This window comes from Carassius carassius, chromosome 36 (assembly GCF_963082965.1).
Source record: "Carassius carassius chromosome 36, fCarCar2.1, whole genome shotgun sequence".
NCBI classification, from domain to species: Eukaryota; Metazoa; Chordata; class Actinopteri; order Cypriniformes; family Cyprinidae; genus Carassius; species Carassius carassius.
The window spans coordinates 2,608,026-2,628,716 of NC_081790.1; the positions used below are offsets into that span (position 1 = coordinate 2,608,026).

Consider the following 20,691-nt stretch of genomic DNA (forward strand, 5'->3'; position numbering starts at 1 on the left):
CTATTATGTGACTGAATATGCTCTGTGTATAAAAATACATTAGTTTTCTCCTTAGAAACTAGAGTACCCTGGTAATCTAATGATTCTTTGGACAATTAACTTTGATAACACTGTGGTATTCTTGGAAATACCTTAGAGTATCATATAAATAAATACCATGGTAAATAAATTTTACTATTATCAAATTATCATGGTATTTTTAGTAAGGGAATGAAAACTGTGATACAACCTAAAAGTAATGTACCATGGTACTTCTGAAACATAATCGTTTAATTAAACTGTTAGTTTGATAATACAATTCATTTTATTTTAATACCTCATTTTACACAAAATGTTTCTTAAACTTTTTTTTTTAAACAACAGTTTTCTTTATATGTTAGGCATCATTCACGGGTGATTTATTATATTATATACTTATTTACTACTTACTAGAGTATGTAAGTATTGTCATGAACTTTTTACAAAAAATATTTCCAAAGCACCAATAAAATAAAATAAGGACATTAACAAGTCAAAATAGGTACTATGGTATACATCAAACTGCCATATTACAAATAAAATAAAATATAATAAAAAATAAAATGAATGTACTTTAGTACTACAGTATGAATCAAAATGCCATGATATTACATTTTAGTATATATATTTCCAAAGCATTAGTACAAAAATAAAATAAACTGAAATAGAAAAGAAAATATTTAACATTGAGAAAAGATACCATATATATAACGATTCAACAAGATATTCCTTAAAAATTGCCATTGTCTTTGAACTCAAATTCCCACAATCCCCGATTGCCAAGTGCCCGTGTCCTGTCAGCAAACCGGACTAAACGTCACATTCCTGCATTTTCATGCCTGCGCGCGCGGGCGTGTGTGTGTGTGTGTGTGTGTGTGTGTGTGAGAGAGAGAGAGAGAGAGAGAGAGAGAGAGAGAGAGAGGTAGAGGGACGCAGGCTAATCTCAATCTCTCCCTCCCAGGCACGTCTCTGTCCACGGGAAACACTCATGACCGGGCGGATTTAACCCAGGAGGACACCCGGCGATCTCCGCAGGCCCGATCGCAGATCTACGGTGAGTATTTGCGTGTGTTTAGCGCAGATCTGAAGGTCTCGCCGGTTTGGGGTGTTTACTGTGGCGTATCCAGCGCAGCCTGTAGTAACAGCGCGCGACCGGATGGAACGATTGTGATACATTGTAACGCCTCACACGAGCTGCGATCCGCAACTTTGTATCTTGTTGTTGATAGAATGTATCGGTTTGATCTGGCGGCGGCGGCAGAGGCGCTTTGATCACAGAGAAATGACAGACGTCTGGCGTTCTGATTGAACCTGATGACAGCTCACATTCTTCTGATCGCTGTGTGTTTTGGTTTTATTGTTGCTGTTTTGAAAGTCTCCAGCCATAATAGAGAACTAATTTAAAGCAATAAAGGCCCAAATGTTATGAACTGTCAGATGTGCTAGTGTTAAGTGATTAACTGATCTGGGATCTGTCGGTGTCTGTATAAATATCCTCATCTTGATGACCATAAGAGATCCTGCAGTCTCAGAGCTGTATTCTGCTGATCGGTTCTGGACCGTATTACCGGTTTCATATCACATCGATCTCCGGTGTGGTTGCATCAGACACTGGCAGGGCCACAAACACACGCCTGCATGCAGTTAAACAGCCCTGATTTTCCCCTGCTGCTTCACCTTCCTCAACAGCAGTGACACGCAGCTGGGCTGCATTTACACTAGTGATTATATAGGCCCCTCTTTTCAGATGCACTTATTAGTCCTGTTAAAGGTGTAGTTCACATGAAAATATGCTTTATTTTTATTCATTTATTTTTTTATTATATATATATATATATATATATATTATATATATATATATTTTTTTTATCCGAACAGATTTGGAGAAATGTAGCATTAAGTCACTTGCTCACCAACGGATCCTCTGCAGTGAATGGGTGCGTCAGAATGAGTTAAAAACATCACAATAATCCAAAAGTAATCCACACCAATCCAGTCCATCAGTAAACATCTTGTGAAGCCAAAAACTGCGTGTTTGTAAGAAACAAATTCATCATTAAGGCCTTTTAAACTTCAAACCATTGCTTCTGTTGCTTCCTCTATCCATAACATTGTCTTCTGTTGTAAAAAAAGTAATCTGGTCTGAATCAGGAGAGAAATCTGCACAGATCAAGCACCATTTACAAGCCAAAACAGTTCTAAATGAATATGTGGGTGATTTTGGTGTGAAAGACAACAGGAGATGGACTTCCCAGGGAAGCTTTATAATGGATTATGGACTCATATTTTGGCCAGAAGTATTAGTTTAAAATTAAATGTCTTGATGCATTTGTTTCTTACAAGCACACAGCATTTCACTTCACAAGATGTTAATTGATGGACTGGGGTTGTGTGGGTTATTGTGATGTTTTTATCAGCTGTTTGGACTCACATTCTCACGGCACCCATTCATTGTAGAGGATCCATTGTAGAGTGATGTAAGTGAATGTTTTTGGTTGAACTATTCCTTTAAGAGTGTCTGATTATATTCATTCACTCTCTGTCCTTCGGCCGGGTGGTAATTTATGAGATCCTGGATTTGTCTGATTCAGCTCATAAAGCAGTCATTATCAGAGAGTCTAGTCTATTCGGTTTGCTGTTACCAGCATTGTGGCCAATAGTTTGGTTGTTAGGTAGGCTGTATTCAGCATAATTGTACTAATTATATGCTGTATATAATCATCTTCTTCTCTTACTGGGGCATTAGTGCATTATTTAGCTGTGACTGTGATTGCATTTGTAATCAGAATTTTTATCCGTTCCTAGATCATGGTCAGACACATTTGCATTGTCATATGTATTGTTGCATAATTTTGACTGGATTAAATGCAATAGATCTGCATACATATATAATGGACGAGTGAGGCTGGCTGTCACAAATGTATGTAAGAGTTTTAAATGAAATATCTTGTTCATGAATGAAAACCTCTAAAATGTTTGTGTTAACAGTTCTGTTTTTGTGGTTGCATAATTGTAGCACTGATTAAATCTAGCTCCTGTTGCATGGTATGCGTCTTTACAAATAAAAAAAATAGCCCTACACTGGAGGGAAAAAGCATGACAACTAGTCTGCTGTTATTTATATATTTTTATGTTGCTGTAGTCAAAGATTTATGCATGTTTTAGTGATGTATCTTCAGTCAGTTTTAAATGTATAGGGGGAAATATTTGAAGGGATTGCAGCTGTCTCACAAATCACTGTGATTTTTTTAGGATGTACGGAGGTATGTGTGTACAGTATACAGAGAGAGAGAGACATGTCTACACAGGCACATGTCAGTCTGAGAACATCATATAGAATTGCAATTTCACTCTGCATTAAAACTGTTAAACAAGTCATAAGATTAATGATATAAATGCTAAATCAGCAGCATAAGAATGTCCTTTGTCTCTATATATTTATAGTATCTGTAACGCTTCAGTCTGACCAATCAATCAATCTCAGAGCAGAGGATTCAGTGTGATTAGATGTGAAAGATTACATTCTGTCCTCTGCTTGCGTGTGTGTGTGTGTGTGTGTGTATGGCAGGTTTCTTGAGAATTGTGTGCATGTTTGCAGATGATGGCTGGACAGTCAGATCTGATGAGAGAACTTTAAAAGCTCAATATGAAAAAGCAATTAAAAACTTAGTTTATTAATTTGTCTCATAGTCGTGCAGATTCAAGAGTTTTATTTGTCACATACACAGTTACAGTATATACAGAATACAATCTGCAATGAAATATTAATTTTGTCAGCTTCATTGACTGTGTGTAAAATATATAAAAAGATAAACATATAATGAAATGAAATAATGAAAAAATGAGTAAACCTAAAATAGTGCAAAGACTGTTAACTGTATACAATAGAACAGAACGCAAGTATACAAGAATCCCTTTATGATGAGGAATGATGCATACTGTGAACACTAACATCATAATGCACTTGTATTTTCACCTCTTGCTGTATAAAATCTATTCCTTGACGAGAGAGGCTTTGTTTGTCTCATAGAGCAGTGCTGATAGGGCTGTTTTAGCTGCCCACCGTTGTTTATCCAATCCCTGCTGCTCTCATCATGAACTGAAGATTCTGATTGGCTCAGTCCGACAGTGTCTGTGCTTCTCATTGGTCATTTGTGGTGCTGTGTGAGTTGGAATGTGTACGGAATGTGTTCACTTCCTGCTTTTTCAGCCAATCAGAGCTGCCGAGTCTCATCGCATTCCATTGGGATTCAGATCACATCATAAATGTGTGAGAGAGGTAGAGACATCAGTGTATGTGTGTGTGTTGTCTCTCCCTTTCCGGCTGTAATTGAGTTTTGTGGGCCCGTTGTTAAAAGACTGCGGTCGTTTCATATCACGCATGTTCAGCATGTTCTCATATTACTGTGCTTGTTGTACAGAAAGACCTTTTAAACAGCACTTTTATATTGACAGTCTCTACAAATGCATTGACAATTGCTAAATTGTGGAACTAAACTCCTATGGATTATCCTGGCTGTATGTTTTAGTATTTATTTATTTTAAATGCAAATTAATAGTGTCAACGCTTATGCATCCTGGATAATAGTGTGCATGTGTGCTGCTGAACACCTTAACTGAAATAAAAAGCATTTGACATTGCATTGTTGTGGATGATGTTCATTATAGGTCATATTCAGTACGGGAAAGTGCGGCATTATCTGTCTTAAAAAGCTTTTGTATATGTTTTATCTGTGGTTGTCTGTCATTGTAGATGTTGTTTTCTGACTTCTGTTTGGTTGTACTTTAAAAATTTAGAGAATAAATTCTCGGTGTATATTATCTGAAGATCTGTTTGGTCATAGTTTAACGTGATTAGAAAATGATAAGATGAGTTCAACAGAAGTTTGCTATATTGGTACTATGATAAACTGATTACATCAGCTAATCAGCCAGTATTTGACCATTTTTAGATGATCCACATCAAGGTTTGAGATACAATGGCATTCAGTAAGGCATCAGGAGCCTGATGTCTAGAGTGAGTGAATCGCCCATCATTCATTGAGCTGATGTTGTTCACTGTTGATTTCTTCTTGGGTTGTTTTGAGTTAAGCTGTGATCACATTATGAAGAATAAGACTGTACACTGATTAGATCTTGTAGTTTGAGTGAAGGTTTGCTATTGTTCTTTTTGAGGTTCTGTTGTAGAACAGAACAACAGAAGTATTGTTTTGGTGCTGCTGGGCTTTAGTTTTACACATTTACATCATCATTTCCAGCACTAAAGCCGTCTCCTGGAGTAAAAAATAAAATTGTGAATTAAAATGAATAAAAATACTTACCAGGTTCGCTGTGCTAGTTTGTTGGGCTGCACAATTTGGAAATAATTTTGTGATTATTTATCGGTATGCCTGACTTGTCTGTAAAACATGTTTGTGGCCTAATTTTTAATGTTTTAATTTTATTTTATTGTATTTATTATATAATATTGTTGAATGTTGAATCTGCATTTGCCACATAAAGCAATACGTGGCAATACATCAGCCAACAAAATTAATATTACTAGTATTACTTCTAAATATAAATATAAAAATTATTAAAGAAAAAGAAAAATTATGACTATTTTAATATTTCACAGTACAAATTAGAATATAAGAAAATAGTAATCATTTAAATTTAACATTACAACTGTAATATTACAACACTAATATTTAATATTTCAAAAACATTATATTCTTACATTTTTTTCATTTTCAAATGTTAAATCATTAAACTTTTATTTAGATTTCTTTATTGTTTTGATCCAAGTCATATCGCTATTTTGATTTTATTTTCGATTATTTTGCAGCCCTACCCACCTGTGAAAACTCACTGCATTGATCATGACCGGTCATGTGATTATGTATGTATGCCAAAGAGGCGGACTTAAACAACACTTCTTCTGGAACAGAAAATCAGGCCATGGATCAGAAAGCATTGCTCCGGATGTGGTTTGTGATAATGTTGGATGAGAACGGTTGACTGACTCCCTGTTGTCAGCGTAGCTCTGTTGCTGATGTGACTGAAAGGTGTCGTCTTGACAACCAGCTGACATCATCACAGCTTTCAATCAGAGCTCTAGCCTCTGTGATGTCAGGAGATCTGGAACACACACTATGACTCAAACCTGCAAGACAAGCAGTTTAAAACATCTGTTAGAAAAGCTGAACAGCTGCTAGTCTATTGGGTTTAGATAAAACTTAGATTTTGAATTCAACTTTTTAAATCTGGTCTCTTCTGCTCACCAAGGCTGCATTTATTTGTTAAAAAATACAGTAGAAACAGAAATATTGTGAAATATTATTAAAATTCAAAATAACTATTACCTATGCAAATGTATTATAAAATTTAATTTATTATTGTGACGCAAAGCTTAATTTTCAGCATCATTACTCCAGTTTTCAGTGTCACAACATCTGTAGTGTTTGTGTTTAAAGTGACTCTTTCTCTGTCTCTTGAGCACATTTGTGTGTCTATCGAGGACTGTGATGCTGTTTAAAAGTGTTTGCTCAGTTATAACAGTCTGATAGTAAATGCTGAATATTTCTTTATATTGCACCAGGTCAAAGTGTACAGGAGACTTTGAACTTGCCGTCAGTGTGTGTTTGAGTGTTGGGCACGTCCACAGGTTTGCTCGTCTATAATTAAACATGCATCATTGACAATATAAAATGGCATAATGCATAATGTTTATAAGTGAAAGTGAATATTAATCAATTAAGGCTTTGGATATTATGGTTTATTTTATGTTCCATTATTATCAGTCTTTTGAGAGAGATTTTGATGCATGATCATGAAAACACAGAAGAGTTTTCTCTGGAATAACATGCACTGATGGAACATCTTGGGAAAGTCATGCATCATGCTGATGTCACCGCTGTGATGATGCCGGCGTGTGTGTGGGGCGTGTCCGTGAGCTCTTTGTTCAAACAGCTGTTGTGAGCGAGTGTAACACACGTGGAGGATTTTACACACTCTACTGCACCAGACAACAAAGACCAGACACACATCGCTATCAGCGCTCAGTCTCTCTCTCTCTGCTGTTCTGTCACCCTTCTCTTATTTTGTTTCCACGTTTGCACATTGAGTCATTCCAGGTTGAACATATGCTTCTATTTATCGCTCCATCCACCCACTCACTCCATTCAGTTCCAGTGTGTGGTCAGTTTAATGTACTTTACTGCCGTGATTGTACATTTCTCATACAGAAGCAGTGGGTAGTAGTAATAATAAAAAGATAAACCAATGTTATGTTTTTATATATACTTATATAGCTTGTCTTTTGAAATGATTCATTATATGAAATATACAAATGTTGATAATAATCAGAAATGTTTCTTGAGCACCAAATCAGAATTTAGAATGATTTCTGAAGATCATTTGACACTGAAGACTGGAGTTATTAATTAAACCATAGTTAGAAATAAAATAAGAATCAGAATTTAAGCAAGTAAAAAATGTGAAATCTCTTTTTCTGTCTCTCATTCTTTGTTGTCCTTTCTTCCTTGATTTTTTTTCTCTTCCTTCTCTCTGTCAGATTCTCTCTTTGTCTTTCGGGGGTCTTTGTGAGCGTCTGCAGATCAGATCAGAGAGCAGTGACATCTTAATGCAGTGCTGCAAGAAGGAACTATTTTGATGGGAAATTAGATACGTGTTAAACAGCTGAACACACACACACACACACACATTATTGTGTATTATACATTGTTGTGTTTCTTTCTGTTCCTAATTCTGTTAGTGTAGCTGTGCTGTTGTCATTGTTTGTGGTTCATGTGTTTGTGTGTGTAGATGGAAGCTGTTCTGGATAATCAAGACGTTTTATTATTATCATTTCTGAATCTTTTCACACCACCAATGTCTTTAATACTTTAAATTACTAGTTACTCTAGTGGTTTGTCACTAGTAAATGTTTTTAGATTCAGAATCAGAAAGATCTTTATTGCCAGGTATGTTTAAACATATATTAGGAATTTGTTTTAGTGACAGAAGCTCCAAAGTGCAACAGAATGACAGTGACAAGACAGGACACAGATATTAAAAAGAATAATATACAAAATAGACAATGTGCAAAATAAAAAAAAACACAATATACAAAATAAACACTTTAGTATGTGCACATGATAGGTGAAAATTAGTGTTAAATAAATAAATGTATAATAGTGTTGTGTGTTCCATGTTTATTCTCAAGTGTTCATGAGATTGATTGCCTGAGGGAAGAAACTGTTCTGGTGCTCAGAGCTCTGTAGCGTCGACCAGATGGCAACAGTTCAAAGAGGGAGTGTGCTGGATGTCAGGGGTCTAGAGTGATTTTACTAGCCCTTTTGCTCACTCTGGATGAGTACAGTTCTTGAAGAGAAGGGAGGGTTGTACCAGTGAATAGACAGACTTCTGTCCGTGGACACAAATATTAACAACAACAGTGAACGAGAGAATGTGAGCACTGTGTGTTCAGGTGCAGCCGCTCTCAGTGCCGGCAAAATAAAACCCTAACACATCGGCAAAACAGAAAAACTTATCGGGCCTATGCCGGTACTTGAAAAGTCCCAAACGTCAGCCGATATATCGGCCTTGGCTATATATCGGTCAACCACTACTGTCCATGATGGTGCAGGGGGTTTCTCCTTTAGTTTCTAATTTCGCTAGTCACTTAGAATATCAGTAAAAAACATAAAAAATCTTGAAAATGTATTTGGATCCTAGAAGTAACTCATTTTTTTTTTAAGTATCAATGGGAAAATAATATTAAGCAACACATTTTCCAGCTAATTAGACACACAATACAATCAAATCAAAAGAAAAAAAAATGTACTGTAGTTTCCTTAATGTGATGTATTGGATTAAATTAAATATTTAAATTATAAAGACATATTTTCAAAATGCATTACGATTAGAATATCTGCTGATTCTGAAAACAATTAAATTTATTCTGTTAAAAATTAAACACATGGCTAAAATATGGCTACACTGTAATAAATGATTTTTCAAAGCTGCAAATAAAAAAAAATTAAAAAACCTGGTAAACTGTGTATAACATTCATAAAATAGATTTGTTTTTCTTCAAAGTCTTTCTGCTTCCAAATCTCATGTGTTTCAATGTGCTACTTGCCGTTTATTTTATTTTTTATTTTTTTTATTAGTATAATTATAGCATTTCGGAGTGAAAATAGTTTTTGCCCAAAATGTTTTTCTGTGCACTATTACAGAAATCTTTTCTTATCTTATTTATATATGACTGATAGATATGCTTCACATTATGTTTACTAGTTAAATTCACTAGTTAATTTTTGTACACATTTCAAATGAATCTTTTATTACATTTGGGCCTAAATATTGTCCCACAAAATAAATCTGTATTACTCAGAACTGCGTCACAGTATGGAACTGAAACGCTGCATGTTTCTTTTAGGTGTGTTTCTGTGCGTGTTGTTGAACGGTGTGTAAAGAGCCGCTCCATTAGCAGATCATGTGTCGCAGCGCTCGAGGCTGCTGTGACTGTCCTGTCAGACACATGTGCTCATTTACCCTTGATGTGATCAAATTCTGCACGGCGCGAGATACATTCATTGTGACAAGCATCATTATGTGACCAGCTAATGGAAAAGCCCTAATGAGAACTCAATTAATCTTATTTCTGGCTTAGCAGATTTCCCCCCAGATTTTTAGGCTATTTTTCTGCCAGTATGTTCAAGACTGCATAAAGACTTTGTCAACAGCTATATTTATTTAGTTTTATCCTAAAACTTTTTTTCTGATTTTCATTCCAACCTAATGATATTTTCAGCTCATTCCTACACATGCACTTGTATAAATGAACCGAAAAGTCATTTATCCTGTAGTAATGCTCTTATAATGCACATCATACAGGAGAGTTTAAAGGCTGCTATGTGAGGCCTGATTTTTTATAAAGCATTATAGGCTGTTTATTTTTTGAGCTGTAAGGTGACATAATTTTGACATGATTCCTGTTATTGTACTTTGCACCGTGTGAACATTGATTTATGGATGGCAGCTTTATGTCCTGTTACTGTTAGTTTATTGTAGTCTAGTTTATTTTATTTTATCTTTTAGTTTATCCTTAGTTAATTCTAGTTAATCTTGTAATTATTTAGTTTAATAAAATAAAACATTTAGTTTATCTACATAGTTTTTATTATTTTCTATTATAGTTTTTGTTGGAGAGATAGAGAATATGAAAATAAGAAATGTATCTTTTTATATTTCATTTTTATTTTTTCATTGTTTCAGTTTGTTAACTATAGGATGGCAGTAAAAACAGCATCATTCCTCCAGCCTTCAGTGTCACATGTAACATCAGTCGATCACATGATCATTTAGAAATCATTCTAATATTCTGATTTATTATGAGTGTTGGAAACAGTTCTGCTGTCTAATATATTTGATGAATAAAAGGTTAAAAAGAACTGCATTTATTCAAAATAAAAAAAAATTCTAATAATATATTTTCTTTACTATCACTTTTTATCAATTTAACACATCCTTGCTGAATAAAAGTCTTGATTTTATTTAAAAAAAAGAAAAAAAAATTACTGACCCCAAATTACTGACCAGTAGTGTATATTGTTATTATAAAATATTTATATTTTAAAATCATAGCTTCTTTTTTTTTGTTACTTTTTATTCATCAAAGTATCCTAAAAAAGTATCACATGTTCTGAAAAAATATTAAGCAGCAGAACTTTTTCCAACTTTGATAATGAATCATCATATTAGAATGATTTCTAAAGGATCATGTGATAATGATCCTAAAAATGCAGCTTTGCATCACAGAAATATATGATGATTTAAAGTATAATACATTTAAAAACAATTATTTTAAATTGTAATAATATATCACAATATTACAGTTTTTCCTTTATTTTTGAGCAAATAAATGCAGGCTTGATGAACAGAAGAAACTTCTTTCAAAAACATTAAAAATAGTAATGTTTCCAAACTTTTGGTCTGTACTGTATATATGTGTGTGTGTGTGTGTGTGTCAAACTTGAGAAAGGACGAAAAGGAAAGGGAAGTCGTGGCCTAATGGTTAGAGAGTCGGACTCCCAATCGAAAGGTTGTGAGTTCGAGTCCCGGGCCGGCAGGAATTGTGGGTGGGGGGAGTGCATGTACAGTTCTCTCTCCACCTTCAATACCACGACTTAGGTGCCCTTGAGCAAGGCATCGAACCCCCAACTGCTCCCCGGGCGCCGCAGCATAAATGGCTGCCCACTGCTCCGGGTGTGTGCTCACAGTGTGTGTGTGTGTTCACTGCTCTGTGTGTGTGCATTTCGGATACCGCAAAGATACCGGAGAAATCCAATTATTACCTTCAGTATGTTTACAGGATTTATAATATCACTTCAAATGCAAATAAGATCTACACTGCTATTATTACTATACTATAAATGTTAACTGAGCCAGTGAATTTGAAACTGTGTATGTTTGGGTCTGGCGACTGAATTAAATACACTAATGTTCACTACTGTTCACGAGATGAAAGTTGAACTCATGGTTGTGTATACACAGCTACATAATGTATTTTTATCCTACCAATTATATAAATGTACAAATTACTTATTTCTAGAAAATGTTTGTCTTACATTGATTTTTTAAAATGAGATATTTACCTCGTGAGACGTGGGCTGCGATTTATCTTCAGAAGTATCCATTTCTCAATTGTGCACACACATTAGTTTGTCTCATCATTAATTTCACAACATATTTTATTATTTTACACAGTTAACTAGTACATGGCTGATTTAAATATCTGTTTTATCTGATAATTAATGCAAAAATAACAATATACATGCGCTGCTCATAGATGATTTATGCTGCAGATCTTCCACAAAACAAATAAACATAGATAAAACACACATGAATGCAAACAGCGATCTTTTAATTAATGCAAACCTATCATAATTACATTGTTTAATTGTACAGTTAGTTATAAATTATCAAATAAAGTTAATAAAACATGCTTTATCAGAAATCTCTGTGCGTCTCGTTTGACAGTCAGAAACCTAGGTCTTACATAACAGTCAGAAAAAAAACAGCTCTTTGAAAATGTAAAGTATTGCATATTTGAGTGGTTTGTGTTTGAAAGAAGAAATCCCTGTGGACCTGACGCTGATCTGCATAATCAACAGAAGAATAAAGCAATCTCCGCGTTGTATCTTGATTAATTTCCACACAGAGGTACGCAAAAATGTTGGGAGGATGTTTCCCCATTTTTTTTGATATACCACTATCCGCTGTTAAATTTGAAAATCATTGATTATATACATCTAGCCAAGTTTCGTATGTACAGTAAGTTTCCATTACAGTAAATGCGAGCGTCACAAGACCGGAAGGAAGTATGCACACACTCACATCATCTTGTGCACCGAGCCCATACCAGGGCTGCAGTTATTTGATCAAAAATACAATAAAAACTATTACAATTTAAAATAGCTGGTTTCTATTGTAGTTTAAATTGCAATTTATTTCTGTGATGCACAGCTGTATTTTCAGCATCATTCCTCCAGTCTTCAGTGTCACATGATCTTCAGAAATCATTCTGATATGATGATTTGCTGCTCAAGAAACATTTCTGATTATTTTTATTCTCAGTGTTGAAAGCAGTTGTGCTGGGTTGTATAATTTTATAATATATACATCAAAACAGTGTGGGCAAATATCAAGATAGATCTTTCAGAGATGGCTCATTATTAGGATGTGACATAAAAATAGCCTGTGAATGGATTCTGCAGGTCAGTTGGCGTCTTTGTCTTGTCAATCTGTAACCAGAATAAGCTGTGCTGTGGAGCAGTATTGATCATATAGATTGGACAGATGATAGAACAGCTGCAGATGTGGATCTTCAGAACATTTATTGTATTCCAGAAGTTAGACTTCCTGCCATATGCTTGTGCTTCCTGTTTCAATTTCCACTGGTCTGGTTTTGTCAGTCTTTCTTTTACACTAGCTGTCTCTTTCAAGTTCAGTTTCTCTGTCAGATCTCTGGTTACTTTAATGCTCTCTGCTTGGTAACATGATGAATATGTACACAACAGATCCATGCACAGATCTTGTGTGGTGTGAAAAAGTTGCTAAACCGAGTAAATGATCTTAAATATGAGCAGATGTGTTTTATAAGTGGAAGTGGGAGTGTTATTGTGGAGATGTGCTGGTAAGATGGTGCTGCTCCAGTTGTAAATCCTCTTTGCTTGGCCAATATTCAAGTATTGACTTAACACCAGATTAAACTCTCTCTCTCTGTCTCTCTCTCTCTCTCTCTCTCTCTCTCTCTCTCTCACTCTGTCTCTCTCTCTCTCTCTCTCTCTCTCTCTCTCTCTCTCTCTCACTCTGTCTCTCTCTCTCTCTCTCTCTCTCTCTCTTTCTCTCTCTCTTTGTCTCTCTCTCTGTCACCTGGTGTAAGCGGGGCATGTCGTCCCACCCAGAGCTGTCATTATGTAATGCAAAAACAAATGGATGAGTAAAAATTTAAGCAAGTGTGTGAAGTAATGCTACTTTGATCCTGTTATTATTATTTTGGGGAATTAGTACAAGTGAACATTTACATAATTACTTAATTGAATTAAAATTTAATTGATTTAAGTTTAATTTTAATTACACTGTTGCTGAAGTTTGTATTTTGAAAAATAGTAAGAAGTAAAAATAAATTGACCAAATTAATAAATTACTAAAACAAATATATATATATATATATATATATATATATGTGTATGTATATGTGTATGTATATATGTATGTATATTAGTGCTGGGCGGTTTGAACAACAATTTATATCACGTTTTTTTTCTAAATTATGCCGGTTTCCCGGTTTATGACGTTTTGTTTTTTTTCATGCATAATCAGGTGTACAATGCATTTTCTGCTGGTTGATATTCCAAGACATGCTTTCAGTACGACAGCACTTGCATAAAATGGATGTTTGGTCGACATCGGATTTTTGGAAACCAAAAACCCTCCAAACAACAGACCAGGCTCCTCTTTTTGGAGATCTTCTGTGTCATGTTCTACTAGTTCTGCAGCATCCATCTTCCCTGCAACGCCTGTTTCACAAATAATCTGCCTGCAGTGATATGCAGTCCACAGCACGGACTCATTGTGCTTTCACACAGGACGCATTTTTTTTTTCAGCATTGTGAGTCTTTTATCATAGAACAGTAACAATCTTTCATAGTTATAGACATTAGTTTAAACTCAATAAATATAAACAACGCATTATTCATGCATTTGACTTTTAGGTTTGTATAATAAGTTGCTCAAGCAAGCGGCAAAACATTTAAACACAATAATTAGCCTACTTTTCTTGTTAAAATATTTAAAATTAAAACACCACTGACAGAAACTGACCACTGACCACTCTCGTGCCTTTTGCATTTAAATCTTTATCACAAGCAATCCCACGGGTCTTAATGAATTTTGTTTTTCTGCCTCCATAAAAGTGAATATATATATTGTCTTCCTTGTTTATCTAAAAGTGCTCTTTTTCTTGTTTTAAACCTAGCCAAAAACCGATGGTTTTGCATGTGAAACAGCTTTAATTAGTATACATTTATTGTGAAATGACTGCATTTCCGTGTCAATCCATGTGAATTTTTCCCGCGAACAATTCGCTTTCATTTAATTCAGTGCCTGCAGCACAGCAAAAATAGACTCGGTACGTTAACAATCGCTGCACTGCTGCAGAGCACCGCTCTTTGACACCTCGTAGAGCTGGAATTCATTAATACGCACTGCAGACGGTGTATGTGTGAAACAGGCGTTATAACGTAACACCAGAGCACTGCTGAGTTTACCCTCACCACGCCTCGCAGTCGCTGCTTAGAAGTGCAACATTGTAAAGGGTCCGTCTGAAACAGTGTCGCTTGGCCGCGGCGCAGCATAACGTTCATTCCAAACGTTGAGTAATTAAGTACATCGGTATGGCGGCATATTAAAAATTAAGATCGTAACGAAAATATACACAGGTTTTCGGTATGAACCGGTATACCGCCCAGCGCTAATGTATATGTATGTGTACTGTATATATATATATGTATATATATGTGTATATATATGTATATATATGTATACACATACATACAGGTCCTTCTCAAAAAATTAGCATATTGTGATAAAGTTCATTATTTTCCATAATGTAATGATAAAAATTAAACTTTCATATATTTTAGATTCATTGCACACCAACTGAAATATTTCAGGTCTTTTATTGTTTTAATACTGATGATTTTGGCATACAGCTCATGAAAACCCAAAATTCCTATCTCAAAAAATTATCATATCATGAAAAGGTTCTCTAAACGAGCTATTAACCTAATCATCTGAATCCACTAATTAACTCTAAACACCTGCAAAAGATTCCTGAGGCTTTTAAAAACTCCCAGCCTGGTTCATTACTCAAAACCGCAATCATGGGTAAGACTGCCTACCTGACTGCTGTCCAGAAGGTCATCATTGACACCCTCAAGCGAGAGGGTAAGACACAGAAAGAAATTTCTGAACAAACAGGCTGTTCCCAGAGTGCTGTATCAAGGCACCTCAGTGGGAAGTCTGTGGGAAGGAAAAAGTGTGGCAAACAACACTGCACAACGAGAAGAGGTGACCGGACCCTGAGGAAGATTGTGGAGAAGGACCGATTCCAGACCTTGGGGGACCTGCGGAAGCACTGGACTGAGTCTGGAGTAGAAACATCCAGAGCCACCGTGCACAGGCGTGTGCAGGAAATGGGCTACAGGTGCCGCATTCCCCAGGTCAAGCCACTTTTGAACCAGAAACAGCGGCAGAAGCACCTGACCTGGGCTACAGAGAAGCAGCACTGGACTTTTGGACAAATTTTGCATGTCTTTCGGAAATCAAGAAGCCAGAGTCTAGAGGAAGACTGGGGAGAAGGAAATGCCAAAATGCCTGAAGTCCAGTGTCAAGTACCCACAGTCAGTGATGGTCTGGGGTGCCATGTCAGCTGCTGGTGTTGGTCCACTGTGTTTTATCAAGGGCAGGGTCAATGCAGCTAGCTATCAGGAGATTTTGGAGCACTTCATGCTTCCATCTGCTGAAAAGCTTTATGGAGATGAAGATTTAGTTTTTCAGCACGACCTGGCACCTGCTCACAGTGCCAAAACCACTGGTAAATGGTTTACTGACCATGGTATTACTGTGCTCAATTGACCTGCCAACTCTCCTGACCTGAACCCCATAGAGAATCTGTGGGATATTGTGAAGAGAAAGTTGAGAGACACAAGACCCAACACTCTGGATGATCTTAAGGACGCTATCGAAGCATCCTGTGCCTCCATAACACCTCAGCAGTGCCACAGGCTGATTGCCTCCATGCCACGCCGCATTGAAGCAGTCATTTCTGCAAAAGGATTCCCGACCAAGTATTGAGTGCATAACTGAACATAATTATTTGAAGGTTGACTTTTTTTGTATTAAAAACACTTTTCTTTTATTGGTCGGATGAAATATGCTAATTTTTTGAGACAGGCATTTTGGGTTTTCATGAGCTGTATGCCAAAATCATCAGTATTAAAACAATAAAAGACCTGAAATATTTCAGTTGGTGTGCAATGAATCTAAAATATATGAAAGTTTAATTTTTATCATTACATTATGGAAAATAATGAACTTTATCACAATATGCTAATTTTTTGAGAAGGACCTGTATATATATATATATATATATATATATATATATATATATATATATATATATATATATATATATATGTAGTGTGTTGATACATACATATGAGTGTTTTTATATTATATTTTATATATATATATATATATATATATATATATATATATATATATTATTATTTTTTTTTTTTTATCTCTGTATTTGTTTTCATCGCTCATTTTTTGTTATGTTTAGGGATGAAATCTGTTATATTACAATAATAACCCAGCATGAACACTAAAGTTTGTCTGTTTTTTTATATAATAGTCATCATTTGTGTACATTTGAATGACATATTAAATCATTGTGTCATAAAAAATAATTGTAAGTAATATATTATAACATTTATATTCTCCATTTGTAAAGTCATTTCACATTACTTATGTCTTTCTTTGCCCCGCCCACAGCTCCCCTCTCTCCCTCCTCCCCCCACTGGGCTGTTGCCATGGAGAGCTCATCAGTAGCATCAGCGTCGTCAGAGGCGGGAAGCACGCGCTCGCAGGAGATCGAGGAACTGGAGCGCTTCATCGACAGCTACGTGCTGGAGTACCAGGTGCAAGGACTCCTGAGCGACAAAAACGAAACAGACCAGGATGTGGACAAGACACCGTCCCACGCCTCACAGGTAAAACACACCCCATCCCACACTGCACAGAGATGCACTGATCCACTGACTGGCCAGGGACTGGAATTAGCCGATTTTCCACATGAAACTGGTCATTCTGCTGATTTCGAGTCTGTTTTGACGTCGTGTCACATGAGGCTCACGGAGCCCGAGTGAGTGTGTGAGAGAGACTCAAAACAATCCAGCGCAACAGCACACACAGAAAGATATAGATGCATACTGCTGGAGTAAAAAAAAAAATACATGCAGAACTGTTGTGTCTATGTTTCGTTACTCAATGAATCAACGTCTTTGAACGAATCAAGTGAGTCAATGATTCAGTAACTCATTCGTAAAGACAGTAGACACTTGCCTCATCCCTGAATGAATCAGCCGTTTGAACGAATCTGTTGACTAAATGACTCACTCATTCAAACAGTCATTTGCCGCCACCTACTGGTTTGATTTCATATTTAAAACTATCGTTGTTTAGCCCAACATTTCTTATTTGTACATTTAAAAATATATATTTAAAACATTAACCTTATAAAATTCTTTATGCATTAAAAAGGTTGCAGTGTAAATGCATGCATGGCACCTCAGCTTCATCGAACAGTCTGTGTAAATACATCTAATGCTGCTTCAGATGCTGCAGTGGAAAGATAGTTTCTTCAAACTGATTTCATTGGAATGGTAACCGCTCTGCAGTTTCTTATTATTCTAACTGAACTCATTTAAATAATGCAAGAATTTGATATGAAAGATTACACATTTAATAAGGCTAGTGAAAAAAATGACAATTTAAGAAACAGTGGGAAATGAAATATGTTTTGTTAAATAGTAAAGCAACTCCTTTTGAGTTAATCGTTATTTCTATCTCTTTTAGCACTTTATTTTAAAGGTTGTTTAAGTGAGAGAACATCTGTTCCTTTGTCCAGATTTTGGGAATTGTAATGTTTAATAATTGTTATTATGTAAATGTTTAAAAAAAATTTTTTTTTTTTGTTGCATTAAAATGTATAGATTTTACTTTGTATATGCTGTCAATTATAGTTTTTAATAATCGGCAAAAATCGGCATCGGCAGGGCACACTTTTGGAATCGGTGCATCTCTAGGGAAAACACACCCAGCCCTTCACCTCACACCCTGTCCCACACTTACAGGCAAAACACACCCCGTCCCATGCACCTCAAAAGCTATGTTGAAAATGATGTACAGTAATTCTGTTTTTCTAACTAATAATCAAAACAAAAATAAATAAATCAAATTTGACACTAATGGTGTGTCTCTGTCTCTCAGTGGACAGAAGACTGCAGTGATAAGATTGACGGGAGCTGGTCGTCCTCACGGGGCAGGGGCTCGTCCAAACCAGTGAGTTTTCATCTGTGTGTATGTGCGTCTGATCCATGTCTAGAAATGTTTGAAATTGACTTGAGGTGTTCAGGAACAGATGTTTGTCATCAGAAAACTTCACAGACAAGCGTATTAATGGATGGACACAGAAAACAACAGAAACGTCTAACTAGTGCTAGGTCCCAGTTCACATAATATCTGTCCTGGATAGTGCAATGTTAGGGTTAGAGCGTCTAAATATTAAAGACGGCACATGTGAGAAGGTTTGATGCAGTGTTGTGTGTGTGTGTGAGAGAGAGCATTGTGAATGACACAGTGACAGTATTGTGTCTGAGGTCACATGATGTGATGAGGTCACTGAACGTGTGTGTGATCATCTCACTGCTTTGCGTTTGACTGAACTGAAAACTCATTTGACCTACTCCATTATGCATACATTGTTCTATCATTACTTTAGAAAATAATCAGCTTGAAAAGATTCCCGATCACTTTTTAAATGTATCCTGTGGATGTTGAATGATTGAGGAAATGTATCCATGTTAACCTCCAGCGTCAGATGAATCTGAATCAATCTGGTCTCTCTCAGGATGATTGGGAGCACAGCAGTAATGGCAGCACCGGTTCTAGACCCAGTTCTGGTTCTAGATCGGGCAGCAGAGGACGAAACAACCAGTTCAGTGCCCCAGCGAAGGTGACATTATATGAATATATTGATATCATCAGGGAAAAAAAATGCATTGTTTTTAAACGTTCACGATGTGTGTGTTGTAGAATGGAAACAGAGACTGTTCTTTTGATGTTCTGGGGACGGACATTTGGGCTGCAAACCTGGACTGTCATGGGTGAGATTCACACTCATACTTTTAATAAATCTAGCCATTAAATAATGACATGTAATAGTAGGGCTGCATGATTCATTGAAATGAAACCTCGTGATATGGCTTAATGATGATTGAATTCAATCAAGTCTATAGAAACACACAGAGTTAATTGACTTCTTTGTTCAGTGAATCAAGTAAAACAGTCTGTTGATGTGTTTTCATCTGCTCTGGTTCTGCTTGAGCTATTGCAGTGCTGCTGACTCACAGTCTAATTTAAACCTCATCACGGGCTAAATTTAATTAATGAGGCCGTCACCTTCAGTCCTCGAACACACACACACTAGAGGCTAGTTCTTCTTATATTAGATTTGAGCTGTGTGTAAACATCTGTGTTAACATCAAATCAAAACTGACCATGAGCTACTACTGTTCAAAAGTTTGAGATTTTGTTTTTGAAAGTCTCTTCTGCTCACCAAGGCTGCATTTGATTAAAATTATACAGTAAAGGCAGTAATATTGTGAAATGTTACTGTAATTTAAAATAACTGTTTCATTTATTGCTGTGATCAAAGCTGAAGTGTCACATGCTCCTTTAGAAATCATTCTAATATGCTGATTTGCTGCTCGAGAAACATTATGATTATCTACAATACTTCATATATTTGTGGAAACTGTTACAGTCTTTTAGGCTACTTTGATGAATAGAAAGTTCAAAAGAACAGCATTGACTCGAAATAGAAATCTATTGCAATATTATAAATGTCTTCACCATCACTTTTCAGCAATTGAATGCATCCTTGACAAATAAAAGGATTAATTTCTTTAGCAAAAATACACACCGAGTGCAAACTTTTGAACATCTGTGTACATTATAGATTTCATAAGCTGTGGTTTAGTTTATTTTTCTCGAGTTTGCAGGTTGCAAACGCTTTCATTTAGAGTTACGCCACTATAATCTGTTCAGAGCTCCATATCGCCTTTCAAAACACGCTCTGAGGTTGTCTTGACCTATTCAGCGTATTTTAAGAAGAAAAGAAAAAGTGCCTGAGCTAATTAGCATCTTTACAGAGTCTAGAGTTTCAGCTGATTAGCAGAGTTTTACAGCCCGGATCAGGGAGAAACGGAGGCTTAGAATGAGCTTGATGCATGTGTATAAATATAAAAATATGTGACTTGAGGACCTTAGTTAAGT

At 35.9% G+C, this 20,691-nt stretch overlaps 1 protein-coding gene across 1 annotated transcript in view; it reads left to right on the plus strand.

The window, feature by feature from the left end:
- Positions 1-944: 944 nt before the first annotated feature.
- Positions 945-20,691, plus strand: part of LOC132116907 (CBP80/20-dependent translation initiation factor-like) — a 77,390-nt gene continuing 57,643 nt past the window's right edge. Inside the window, exons 1-5 of the mRNA XM_059525798.1 lie at positions 945-1,072; positions 17,128-17,345; positions 18,625-18,696; positions 19,265-19,369; positions 19,450-19,520. Of these exons, the coding sequence (XP_059381781.1) occupies positions 17,166-17,345; positions 18,625-18,696; positions 19,265-19,369; positions 19,450-19,520 (428 nt within the window). The 5' untranslated portion in view covers positions 945-1,072; positions 17,128-17,165. The remainder of the gene's footprint in view (positions 1,073-17,127; positions 17,346-18,624; positions 18,697-19,264; positions 19,370-19,449; positions 19,521-20,691) is intronic.